This window comes from Myotis daubentonii, chromosome 4 (assembly GCF_963259705.1).
Source record: "Myotis daubentonii chromosome 4, mMyoDau2.1, whole genome shotgun sequence".
NCBI classification, from domain to species: Eukaryota; Metazoa; Chordata; class Mammalia; order Chiroptera; family Vespertilionidae; genus Myotis; species Myotis daubentonii.
In genome coordinates this window covers 10,894,037-10,907,743 of record NC_081843.1, presented here as the reverse complement: position 1 = coordinate 10,907,743, position 13,707 = coordinate 10,894,037, and the positions used below count along the sequence as shown (strand labels likewise).

Below are 13,707 nucleotides of genomic sequence, written 5' to 3'. Positions count from 1 at the left end.
ATAATGAATTCCTTGCCCCCCCCCCCCCCACACACACACTCAGGAGAGGGCACACAAAAATGCTGGATTTCTAACTTAAGACTGTTAGGTTTTGAGGGAAGTTCATGGAGCAGAGTGGACCCCAGTGGTGTGCCATCTGCAGAGTCTTTAATAGCAGCAGCACCAAGATCTATGAATTGTAAGGCAGGTTTCAAAATTAATTTACTCCACACACGTTTGTTGAGAAACTTGTCAGACAACCCACATCCCTAGAGAGACGCTGATCATGCTTAAGGCAATTGGAAAAGTGAAACAGACAGATCAGAAGTGTTGTGAGAATGAAAATTAATGGAATGAGGGTGCTGGGGGACAGTGGGAGATACGGAGGAATTGACAATCACTGATAACAATGATATAAAACCCAACAAGAACAGGTATTCCATGGGGAATCCTATGTGCTTGGTGGTTATCTCCATAGGTGGATGCATGAACTAATGAGTAAGAATATTATGAAGATAATTGAGAAAATGAAGTGCTGGGCCCCTTTCCTCCTCTCTGCCTCCTCCCACTCCAGCCCATCTCATGGTCCACAAGGTCTCCATCAGATTTTTGGTCTGGACAGTAATGGAAGTCAATTTATAGTCTGAAGGCAAAGATTTGGCATCTTCAGATCATGAGACCAAGTTTAAAAAAATGTATTTTAGAACTAGACAATTTGGACCCAAATTCTGCTCCTCTACTTCGGTATGTAATTTCTGTAGGTAATGTAAAACTCAGATCCTCAGTTTTCTCATGTGGGAAATCCTATTTAATGAAGAGGGAATATGCTAATTGACCCTCACACCATCACAAAGATGGCGGCACCCACAGCCAATAAGGAGGGAATGTGTTAATTGACTGCCCCGCCCTCAAAGATGGGGCTCTCACAGCCAATAAGGAGGGAATATGCTAATTGACTGTCCCGCCCTCAAAGATGGAGTTCTCACAGCCAATAAGGAGGGAATGTGCTAATTGACTGCCCCACCCTCAAAGATGGTGGTGCCCACAGCCAATAAGGAGGGAATATGCTAATTGACTGCCACGCCCTCAAAGATGGCGGCACCCACAGCTGCAAGATGGTGGCTTCCAGTCCCCTCAGACCCCTATCCACCCAGGGCTGCCATAGGCTCAGGAAACCAGGGCCTGCTGAGTCTTGCGCTGCCGGCAGTGGCGGCAGCAAAGGTGTGATGGGGCATCGCTTTCCCTTGATCACCAGGGTGCCTTCCACCCCTGAGGGCTCCCGGACTGAGAGGTGGCAGGCCTGGCTGAGGGACCCGCCCCCTCCAGTGCATTAATTTTCATGCACCGGGCCTCTAGTGTGGATAATAAAAGTGCTCCTCATAACCAAGGCTCTATTTTCCTGGGAGTTCTTATGGAAACTCAGAGACAGGAAAAAGAAAGAGGGAGAAGAAGCCCCGTGAAAGGCATATAAGCCCTGAACACTAACACGTGAATGCGTATGTTAAATTCATGGGAAACTTAAACATTCCATCAACTCTCTGACTGCATTGCAGGTGGATTCGCTCTTTGTACAAAGATAATGTTGGGTAACTTTTCACACTGTGATCATCATCAGCTCGGACTTAGTAGCTGGAACACCACCCATTGTCCACCCCAGCCCCTGTGGTTGACATCACCGCTCCCCTTTTGGTTTCAAGCACTTGGTTTCTTCTGAAGAGACCTGTAACTCTAGAGGCTGCAGGGACTGGTTTCTCTGGACAGACCCCAATGCCACACCCACGTAGGAGTTGGTAGTGAGGTCTGCAGTGACCTTCCTCTCCCCACAGGAGGACGGCTGACTGAGCTCTAGGTGTCAGGTGCGCAGGGGCACCAGCAGGGGGCCTGTCCCTTCCCTCTGAGTGCAGCCTGAAGTTGAGTCCCAGTTTGATGAGATAAATCCCAGTTAGGCGCACAGTCCCATTAGTGGAAGGTCAGAATTCACATTACCGTCAAGTTGCTGACCTTTAGTTAGAACTTTGCATTTGGTCACAATTATCTGACTGTGTACCAGGTACACTACCTGCTGTCTTGTTTCTTAAGTGAGATTATCCCCATTTCACAGATAAAACCACTGAGGCTCAGAGAAGTGCGAAGTGGCCAGGATGAGAATTGAGAATTGAACCCAAAAACATAAGCTTCTCCCATGACACTGGTAAGGTGAGGTCTGCGTGTATCGGCTGCATTGGGTCTGTGCCCTTCAGCCTCTGAGGAGCAAGATAAGCCAGAGAGATCAACCTATCCCCTCCGCCCCCGCCCCATCACAGGCGCCCCCTCACCTTCTCCATTTGAGTCCAGTAGTTCAGAACATCACTGGCAAAGTTAAATTTCTCAGGTCTATCATGGTCATTCCATCTCGGGGCACCAATTGCTGATACAGACTGGAAGCGCAAGGTCCGAGGGGCCAGGTGGAAGGCGTGGCAGGATTTGTGGGTGCCCCAAAGGACCCGGAGCCTCATCAGCCACTGCATGGCGGAGCAGTCCTCAGGAAGCAGGCACGGACTTCTCGGTCACCACCTGCTTCGGGAACAGATGGCTAATAGGTCAGTTGGTTCATGGCTGCAGTTCTGTTTCAGCTGACCAGTATTTGGAGGCACAACTTGGTGACTGAGGATTTAGGATTTCTCTTCCCAGCTCAGGAACCACAGGCAGAGAATGATGGGGAGGTATTATATAGGGTGTCCCAAAATTCACGCCAGATTTGAATTTTGTGTGAGCAACAACAACAACAACAACAACAACAAATAAAATCCTAATTTTACTTGGTTTATTGAATCAGATTCTAATATCTGATGTTCTTTGATTTCAATCCTTTCAATTTGATAAGCATTACCAAGGACCAATTATGGCCCAGGGGCGGGGACAATGGAGACCAATGAAGACCACGTCATTGTGTATGTGCCAGCAAAGCTGTGGAGGCCATTTACCCAATGTGCTATTCCATACATAAGCCTATACTGTATACTTTATGAATCAATAAAAAATTTACAATTTTCAATTATAAACCTGTGTTTTCTATCAAAATTACTTCTTGAGTGAATTTTGGGACACCATATAGCTACTAGATGAGATTGGTACACCTTCCTGAGGGTCTACTTCCTTCTCTCTCACCCCCTGGGAGTTAAGCTCAGGTCGGCAGCCATGGGACCAGCCCCTTTGTGGGAAACTCACCATTAGAAAGTCCTGTTCTCCACACTAGCCTGGCTCTAAGACCTCTCTTCCTGCAGAGCCCAACTGTGCCGTTCTCATGGAACCTGTTATATTTTTAGATGATCCCAGCCCCTGTTCAAAGTTCATTGGTCCAGGGTTGAGCAATCATCCCTTATGAATTTTTAATCCAGACCGAGCTACCCACAATCCCTTTCTCAAATGTGTGTGTGTGTGCTTCTTACCGAGGTACTCTCTGTAACACTCTAAGTCTAACCACTGAGCGAGCAACCAGCCAGGTCTGGAGGAAGAATGTTTAAAGAGGTAATTAAGTTAAAATGAGGTCACTAGGTGGACCCTAATCCGATATAACTGACGTCCTTCTAAGAAGAGATCGGGGCACAGACACATTGAGGGAGAATGTGGTGTGAACATGAAGACGGACAACTTCAAGCCCAGAGCTAAGCCCAAGAAGAGACGCCCCCCACTCCCCGTTGACCTTGATCTCAGACTTCTTGCCTCCTGAACTGTGAGAAATAAATTCCGGAGGTTTAAGTCCCCGAGGCTGTCGTAGTTTGTTGTAGCAGCCCTAGCTATCCAATACACTTCTCTTAATCAAATAACAAAAAAATGACTTTGGCATTATCTTATCCTGTAAATGTGTTTGAAATTCGGATTTAATCTTCATCATGCGAGGGGACCAAGTGCCGCAAGCACCCAGCTGGGAGGACTGTGGGAGCTGACAGGGTGCCCTTGGGAGCCGATCGGCACAGGTTCAAACCCAGCCCCTGCACTCCTCACCTACACAGCTTTGGGCAATTTACTTAACCTCCCTCTAAACTATGGAAATATTAGCAACACCTGGAGTAGTGAATGAATGACTTCCTGTGTGAAGCATGTGAGCACAGACTCAGCACAGGTGAATAATCCAGGCATGGGGGTTTCTGCTAACAAACACTCTGTCTGAGGAAACTCAATGAACAATCAGGCTTCAAAAGAGATGGCTGCTTGAGCTTTGGGATTAGCGTCTAATGAGAAGGAACAGGGATACGTTGCTGAGCAGACAGCACAGCGTCCAGCTTCTGCATTAATAGGTTAAGAAGGCTAAACATGGAGAAATCCATACTTACATGTCCATCTCTATCTTCATGTATATGTCTTAACTGTCAATATCTATATCTATAATTATGCCGCTATCTGCTGTCACTATCTGTAGCTTTATCATATCTATACTTATAACTACATCGATAGCTGTATTTCTATCTATATCCATGTTGATATTGATATGTCTCACTATGAAGTACTATAGTGATATTTACAACCACATTTGTATCTGTGAGGGGGTCCGTGACTAGACTACGCTGGGTGTTTGAGGCTAATTTGCTATATGTATGTGCAGAGGCATCGAGACAGTAGTTTTACTGTACACACTGCGCAGGTGCACCATTATCTTATTTAACGAACGACACTATTTGGCAAGAAGCCTCTCTTTTCTGAGTTGGTGTAAGAATGTGTTGCTGACCAGCCAGTGTGCGGCTGCTTTGCGGGACTACATGGAAGAACGTGGCTGGCATGGCTCAGTGGTCTGATAGGTCCTGTGTGAGCAATGGCTACTTTGTCTGCAATAAAGTCTCTCCTATATGCCTGCGGCGACTCATGTCTTCTTCTGATTCCTGCGTCCACGGAGGTCCAGTCCTTAGCAGAGGGGCTGTGACCAGACACTGTGTCTATATCTCTGTACTGCATTTTTCCGTGTATAAGATGCGAACTTTTTCTAAAATCATTCGACTGAAAATCGAGGGGCGTCTTATACACCGATGTTAGCCTAGGAAGTTGCTGCACCTATACTTTGTCAAACAGGCTTCCTCCAATCAGGAGCCTTATTGTTACTGACGTCAGCTGATGCTGTATTTGGATGTGGAGGAGAGAGTGCGCAGTTGCAACAGGGACCGGAGCGTTCTGAGCCCATAAAGATGTCAAAAAATAAAAAGATACATACCGATAAGCAATTGCCTTACTCTGCAAAATTCAAACTGAATGTAATCAGCTGTGCAAAACAGCATGGAAACAGAGCAGAAGAGAGACAGTTTGGACCTCCTCCCACTGAGTGTGTGATCATCCAGTGGAGAAAACAGGAAGAACAACTCCTTAAGATGCCAAAAAAAGGGAGAAGGCCTTAAGAGGAAAACCGGCAAAATGGGCAAATTTGGAGCAGAGGCTTAAGACTTAGGTTATGGAGTAGGACCAGAGTGGCAACCAAGCTTATTCAATGTCAGGCAAAATTGTTTGCAAGGGAAATGAACATTGTTGATGTTACAGGAAAGGCAAAATGGTGCTTCAATTTTATGAGGAGAGAAGGGTTGGCCATGAGAACAGAAACAAAGTTAGCTCAGAAAATGCCACCAGTTTATGAGGATGCTCTCACATATATAGACTGTGACTCTGAAGACAACAGTGGTACAATAGAAGTTGGAGATATTGATATGTCTGGAACTAATAGTGATGAAGAAGAGAGCAGTGATGCAACAGAGGCTAAATAAAGTGACATGCTGCAAAATATCATAGTACTGGTATGTAAACATTGCCTGCAGTTAATTACTAAATAAAAATGTGTTCTGTTTTGTTTAAAATATTGATTTCTTAATATTGGGTTGGAAAAGTGGGAGGCATCTTATACATGGGGCATCTTATGTATGAAAAAATACGGCATATGTATATGTATTTGTTAAGTGTATGTGTATATGTATGCACATTCCTCACAATATTTGACATTGGAACTCAATAAAATGTTAGATTTTCCTTTTCTGCCATAATTGGGAAAACTAAAAGATGAAAATTGGGGGAGAAGATATAGTGTGTCTATAAAAATGTGTGAATTACAGATAAATATATTTTCCACTCATCAAATATTCTGTGCCACGCATGGTTTTAGAACATCAGAGATTATTTAGGCTGCAAGAGTTCTTACCCTCTTGGGCTTTATAATCTAAGGCATTAATTTTCATCCTGTGTACCACAAGAATTTTTAAAATATGCAATACCTTACTATTTAGTCAGTGGAACTGACCTCTTTTCCCTTAGAGTGTCAATTTTAAAAAAGGACAACATCCAACACAACAATAGACAGCCAGTGTTCATGAATAAAAATTATAACAATTTTTGGTCAGATCGGAAAAAAATATAGTATAGTTTTTGGTGTGCCCCCGAGTTGTAGTAATTAGTTGATGTGTGCTATGGGATAAAAATGATGAAAAATCACTCGTCTAAGGACATCCTACAAAATAGTTTTAAAGAACAATGATTTAAACCTGGCTGGCATGGCTCAGTGGTTGAGTGCCGACCTATGAGCCAGGAGGTTGAGGTTTGATTCCAGGTCAGGGCACATGCCCAGGTTGCGGGCTGAATCCTCAGTGTGGGGCGTGCAGGAGCAGCCAATCAATGACTTTCTCTCATCATTAATGTTTTTATGTCTCTTTCCCTCTCCTTTCCTCTCTGAAATCAATTAAATATATATATATATATATATATATATATATATATATATATATATGTATAAAAATATGTAAAAGAATAATCCTTTGAAATGCTTTAAGGTGGATTTCAATTGGGCACTGGGTTTTGAGAGGTGGCTCGGCCCACTACTCTATGCCTAGGCCCACAGTGCCTTGAGATCTAGCAACAAAGCTCTGAGTTCACGAGACTTCAGCATCAAAAAACTATTTATTTTATCACATAACAGACTTAGTGTGTCCCAGGGGATCTTAGAGTTACACAGCCAGGTTCGGTTCCACTCCCTACCAGCTGAGTGATTTTGGCCACTATTTGTGTCTCTGAACTTGAGGGCATAGTAACAATACCTACCACCCAGCTGCCCACAGGATTAGTAAGATCATCTACAAAAATCTCTTTGCCAGTGACAATCCAAGTGCAATAGACACTGTGTCTAATAAGGGTAAGGGCTCAATAAATGTGAGGTGCCCTGTAGCAACCAGCAAATTCTAAAGCCGACCCCCCTGTTAGATATGATCTTTTAGGAAATAAGAGCCACAACCTTTATATAATGTGAACCCACTACTGCATGGTGCAGTCTTATTCCAGATATTCACCCTCTGGGTCTTTTTAATCCCCTCTGCACCCTCCACCCCATGCACAGCTGTCTAACATTACATTGATCACCTGCTATGTACCAGCAACTGTGCTAGTTACAGCCTGTGCATATCCCCATGGATCCCCTACTCAATATCACCACCTTCATTTTGCAGTTCAGGAAATGAAGTCTCAGAGAGGTTGCTGCTCAGATGTGTCCCCTGGGCACACCTAATCTCCTATGTGTTTTTTTAATTGATGAGAGAGAGAGAGAGAGAGAGAGAGAGAGAGAGAGAGAGAGAGAGAGAGAGAGAGAGATTTGTTGTCCCATTTATTTATGCATTTATTGAGTGCTTCTCGTATGTGCCCTGACTGGACATTGAATCCACAACCTTGGTATATCTGGATGACACTAACCAACTGAGCTACCTTGGTGGGTCTGGATGACACTCTAACCAACTGAGCTACCCAGCCAGGGTATGGTTGTTTTGTTGAGGTTCTGATTAGATGGAATAATTTGTGGGAGCATATAGCACAGTGCATGGCATAATCAATGTTGGTTGTTTGTATCAGTTTGGGATTTGAAGTATAACATTGGTGTACTAGCAAAATGCAGGGCCTTTGGAATCTCACAGCTAAAATTCTGGCTCAGCCACTTCTAAGATGGCCCGTGTGCAGGCCATTTGCTATTCTAACCTTGGTCTTCTGGCCTGAGAAATGGAGGTGTAAGGGCTGCTGCTCAGATGTGTCCCTGGGCTCTCTGAAAGGGCTGCATGAGGAAATGCCTGGGAAGCACCTGGCCTAGGCATGCAGATGGGAGTGGGTACTGTCACAGGTAGTGGCTTGAACTGTTAGTTCTCTCCTAGAGCCATTTGGGGGTGTTGTTGGGCGTATTGTTGGGGGGTAGGCGCGTTTCCACTGTTCTGGCCCCACTTTCCTATTACATTTTATCTCCCATTGAACCAGGAGAGAAATACCACTGTTCAAAGTCACCAGCAAAGATTATTGTAAACACCTAGAACACCCCTGTGGTGGCTGAGGGAAACCTCGCTCTGAGCGTGGGTCTTGTTCTTCCTGAGTGATTCATTAATGATGAACTTTTTGCTCAGACAGACTTTTATTTCATGGAACGAGTGAAAGAGAAGGCAGGGCTAGTAAAGGTTAAACACCAAAACTATCAAAGTACAAAAAAACCCCCTGTCATTCAAGCAGAAAAAGCAGTCACTCATCACTTTTGAGAAGAGAATGGAGACAGGAAGAAAAGTCCATGGGATCCTCTCTGGATCTCAGTGGATCTCCTGTGGGGAACTTAACAACAGTGTTGAGGTCAAGGAGACAGGGGCCAGGAAGCCTGGGTTTCAGTCAGTTGCCAGTTGCCAGCTCTGTGACATTGAGAAGGTTTCTTGTCCTTTGGTGCCTCAGTTTTCTCACCTTTGACAATGGGTATATGGTAGAGATGTAGAACTCTCTGAAGACTGCGTGCACACGTTTCTTTCATTGCCAAGCCTCTCTTGCAGTGAGAATGAGGCCACTGAATTCCAGTTCTGGTTCGTGAACCCCAGTTGAAGGTGTCACAACTCACTGGTCTAGGGCATTTCAGGTCAGGTCTGAGTTTCGACACTCTCTTCCCCGACTCATTAGTCCTGGAAACCACGTGTGAAGGTGGTAAACATCAAAACATGGCAGAGAATCATCAGCCCAGTTCTCTGAGTAACTGTGCAGCCCTCTCCTGTCAACCTGAACACATTTCACCCATTAACTTTCTTAACCTTATGACAAACCTACGGAGCATTCGTTCATGCAATAGACATATAATGGGCACCCTCCAGGTATGGATATAGCTTTGGACATGTCTATCAAAGTTACTGCTCTCAAGTTTATATTCCCATGAGAGGGAGGCAGAAGACTGCAAACAAAAAAATCAATCAATCAGAAAGAAAGGAATCAAGATAGCGGCATAGGTAAACACCTGAACTTGCTGCCTTGCACAACCACATCAAAACTACAACTAAAAGAAAAAATGGATATCATTCAGAACCATGGGAAGGCTGGCTGACTGGAAGTTATACAACAAGAAGGAAAGCGAAAAGCGCACTGAGACTGGGAGGAGGTGTGGAGGTGCGGAAGTGTGGAGGTACAGAGGTGCGTGTGGAAATGGACTGGCAACTGGGAGCGCTGTTGACTTTTTCATTTGGGAGAGAGACACAAGCTCCTGACTGCTCTGAACTCCAGTTCTGGGCGAGATTCTGGAGACCCAGACTCATATGGGGAGAAACTGGACTGTCTGACATTGGGGCGGAACACGAGGGCGACTTTTTCTCAGAGGTGCTCGCAGCGATCATTGTTCCTGCACTGTGCTGAGGGACACAGAGACCCAAGGACCTCTTCGGGGCAGGGCTGATTGGCAGCCATTGCTGTTTTCTCCTCCCTGGTGATTCTCTGAGACCCCATACCACCCAATTTACAACCCTACCCAAGCTGTGCACAGAGGCTTTTGCATATGAATGGCCTGGCCTTTTGCAATCTAAAACCTAACAAACTGCAGCTGCGTCAGTGAGCCCAGGGCTTCCAAAAGAAGGCTCAAGGCTCGATAGCAGCCTGCATTGTTTCACAGCTGGACCTCATCTGGGCACCTCCAAACCCCAAACAAAGAGGAGGTATCTGCAGATCTCTCTGTAGCTCCTGCTGGGTGGCCTCAGGCAGTGGCTGACTCTGCATCTCCTTGGAGATCTAAGAGCCAGTGTAACCAGTGGTCAGAGTGAGATCATACCAGATTACAACTCTTCACATCCATAAGAGACACACTCATGGGGAAGACTCAGTGAGCACCAAAGCCCCACTGAAGCAAGTCCTGCCCCATAAGTGTGTCTCCAGCACAGAAGTTCTCCCATTGTAGACACAGCTGGTCCTCACAGCCAATTGGCTTGGAGGTCAATTCCTCCCAGTGATACCAACGGCAATCAAGGCTTAACTACAATAAGACTGTGCACACAAAGAGGTGCACCAAGAGTGTCCACCTCAGGTAATGAGGGAGGCTGAGCCACAAGGCCCTATAGGACACCTAGCACACAAAGCCACAGGAAGCAGCCAAAATGCAGAGACAAAGAAACAGGTCACAAACGAAAGAAATGGAGGAAAGCAAACTACTGGATATAGAGTTCAAACCCACGGTTATAAGGTTACTCAAGAATCTTCTAGAAAACTCTGAGAGATTTAGTGAGACCCTCAAGGATATGAAAAAGGACCAATTAGAAATTAGGCATACACTGACTGAAATAAAGAATAATATACAGAGATCAAACAGCAGACCAGAGGATCTCCAAAATCAAGTCAAAGATTTGAAATACGAAGAAGGAAAAAACACCCAACCCGAAAAGCAAAAAGCAAAAAGAATCCAAAAATATGAAGATAGTGTAAGGAGCCTCTGGGACAACTTCAGGCATACCAACATCTGAATTATAGGGGTGCCAGAAGAAGAGAGAGAGCAAGATCTTGAAAACCTGTTTGAAGAAATAATGACAGAAAACTTCCCCTACCTGGTGAAAGAAATAGACTTACAAGTCCAGGAAGTGCAGAGAACCCCAAACAAAAGGAGTCCAAAGAGGACCACACCAAGACACATCATAATTAAAATGCCAAGGGCAAAAGACAAAGAGAGAATCTTAAAAGCAGCAAGAGAAAAACAGTTAGTTACCTACAAGGAGCACCCATACGATTGTCAGCTGATTTCTCAACAGAAATGATGCAGGCCAGAAGGGAGTGGCAAGAAATATTCAAAGTGATGAATAGTAAGGACCTACAACCAAGATTACTCTACCTGCAAAGTTATCATTTAAAATTAAAGGTCAGATAAAGATCTTCACAGATAAGAAAAAGCTAAAGGCATTCATCACCACCAAACCAGTATTATATGAAATGCTGAAGGGTATTCTTTAAGAAGAGAAAGAAGAAAAAGGTAAAGATAAAAATTATGAACAACAAAGTGACAACAAATACATATCTATCAACAAGTGAATCTAAAAATCAAGTGAATAAAAAAATCTGATGAACAGAATAAACCAGTGATAGAAAGGGATTGGACTGACAATTCTCAGGGCAAGGTGGTGTGGGGTGGGGGGTGGGGGGGTGGGAAGAGACTGGAAAAAATTGTACACCTATGGACGAGGACAGTTGGGGGGCGGAACTAAGGGCATGGGATGGGGTGGGAACTGAGTGGAGTGGAGCTATGAGGGAAAAAAAGAAGAGCAACTGTAATAATCTGAACATTAAAGACTTATTTAAAAATCAATTAAATTAACAAGGGAATCCCAAATGGTAGTATGTGTCCAGAAGAAAATAGAACAAGATAATAGAACAAGTGTGACTGGGCGGGGGTTGGGGGGCTGACTAAGGTTATCCTCTCTTAGGAAGTGACATTTTGTCACAGGAGAAGGAGGAGAAGATGCCAGCCATGCGAAGACCATGGGAAAAGCGTTCCAGGCAGGAGGAGCAGCAAGTACACAGGCTGGAGGCTGAGCTTTCCTAGATTGAAGCTGGGGTGGCCGATTAGTGAGTGAGGAAGATGAGTCTGGGTTCAGAGACACAGGCAGGAGACAGAGCACAAAGGAGACTCTTTTGGGCCATAATTAGGAGTTTGGATTCTGCATGAAGTATGATGGGGTGTCTTGAGAGGATTTTAAGAGAAAAGAGACACAATTCAGTATTCAATTAAATGGCTGATGTCCTTGGTTACTTAATTTTGAAATAAATTAGCATGGGAAAGGGGTAATTCGGAAGCGACATGATCAGGTTTGTATTGTAGAGAGCTCGCTGGCAGTTCTGTGAGAAGGGCTTTCAAAGTGAGGAGGATGCTGGATGGCCTAAGCTGTGATGGTGGCTTGGGCAAGCTTGACACAATGATGACAGAGAAGTGGCGGGTGTGAGGCAGCATTTCGAGACACCATCAGGAGGACTTACTAGTACTGATGGTTGGATAGAGGAAATGAAGAAAAGAGGGATTGAGGTGACTCTCCAGCTTTTGGCTTCTGCAATGACACGTGTAGTCGGTCATGTTATACCGCTGTAGAAGCATGCTGAAGAGATTGCCTAACATGGCCAAGGACTTGAGGCCTGCCTTTCTTTAAGGCGGTCTGCCTTGCTCACATCTCCAGACAATATTCTGCTTCTATCCTACCTGCCACATGTCTCCATCTCTGATTTCTGGCTTCTTTTATCAAAAACAATAGATATGAGCTGCTCAACTGAGAAACTGGGTACTGGGTGAGAGGGAATCCTACTTTCTTTACATTTTCTGATCAACCCTATCTGCTCTGGAAGGAAAAAAAAATTTGACTCTGGAATTTATGACACTACACAAACTGGGTTGGTTTTATGTTTGGCTAAGGCATAGGAATTCACCAATGCCTTCCCCAGCCATTTCAGATCCAATATTGCATCGACTTGTGTCCCAGAGAGGGAGCCATTTGAGATAATGTTTGGAAGACACTCAAAGTGGCCTAGCATATGGAGCAATGGAAAGTGCTTTTCAAATGTCAGCTGTTGTTGTTTTTAAAACAGACTCCAGTGCCAAATAAGCAAAGCAGAGATTCTCTTTACCAGTTACCATATCACAAAGATCCTGAGAAAGTCATTGCAATGCTGTGCTTCAGTTTCTTCACCCAAAAATAAGAATAGTAGTACCTACCTGATAGAATTAATATGAGAACTAAAGGAGATAATACATGCAGACTGCTTGGAACAGTGCCCAGCACATAGTAAGAATAATAGTAGTAGTAGTACTGTTAGAGAGGAAGGGCAGTGCGAAGAGAGAAGATATAATTACTCCTTTAGGACTTCTTGCCTCAAGGAACATAACCTCATTTATACATATACATATACTAGTGACCTGGTACACAAAATTTGTGCACATTTAAAGGGAATTAATTAGAGGAAATATTTTAATATTGCTATTTGCCCTTTCTCTATAATAGAAGTGTCAGAGATGAAAGAAAATTAGTAAAATGTATATGAAAATCTTCCTCCTGTCAGAGTCTGGGGCTTGCCACAGGACCCAGAATCAAGTCCTCGCCCACCAACGTGTGCCTCGAAATTGTTCGAGACCCTGAACTGGCCGGCCCCACCCCCATTCGGCTAGATTTAGACCTGGCCAGCCCCAACCCATCAAGCCCCACCGGGTGGGGGTATGGCTTCAGGTTGCCTGGCCCGGTGCCAGGGTGGGTGCACAGCCTGAGATCCCCTGTCAAGTCCCACCATGCGGGGGGCACAGCCTTAGGTCCTTGCTGATTGCTCATTAAGGCTCATTATGGGAACTCGGCCTCCACTGTTGGTGCAGCCATCTTGTGTTACAGAATCCGCCTCTGCTGTGGGCACTGCCATCTTTGTGATGGCATGACGGTCAATTTGGATATTCCCTCTTTATTAGATAGGACTAGAGGCACGATGCACAAAATTTGTCTAAAG

At 44.7% G+C, this 13,707-nt stretch overlaps 1 protein-coding gene across 3 annotated transcripts in view; it reads right to left on the bottom strand.

Moving 5' to 3' along the window:
- LOC132232793 (acyl-coenzyme A synthetase ACSM1, mitochondrial-like) overlaps positions 1-13,707 on the bottom strand; it is an 86,715-nt gene that overhangs the window by 33,328 nt on the left and 39,680 nt on the right. Inside the window, exon 2 of one of the 3 annotated variants that reach the window (XM_059692392.1) lies at positions 2,295-2,532. In XM_059692392.1, the coding sequence (XP_059548375.1) occupies positions 2,295-2,486 (192 nt within the window). In that variant the 5' untranslated portion in view covers positions 2,487-2,532. Of the gene's footprint in view, positions 1-2,294; positions 2,536-13,707 lie in introns of those variants that run through there. The other 2 variants (XM_059692391.1, XM_059692393.1) reach the window with 2 other exon arrangements.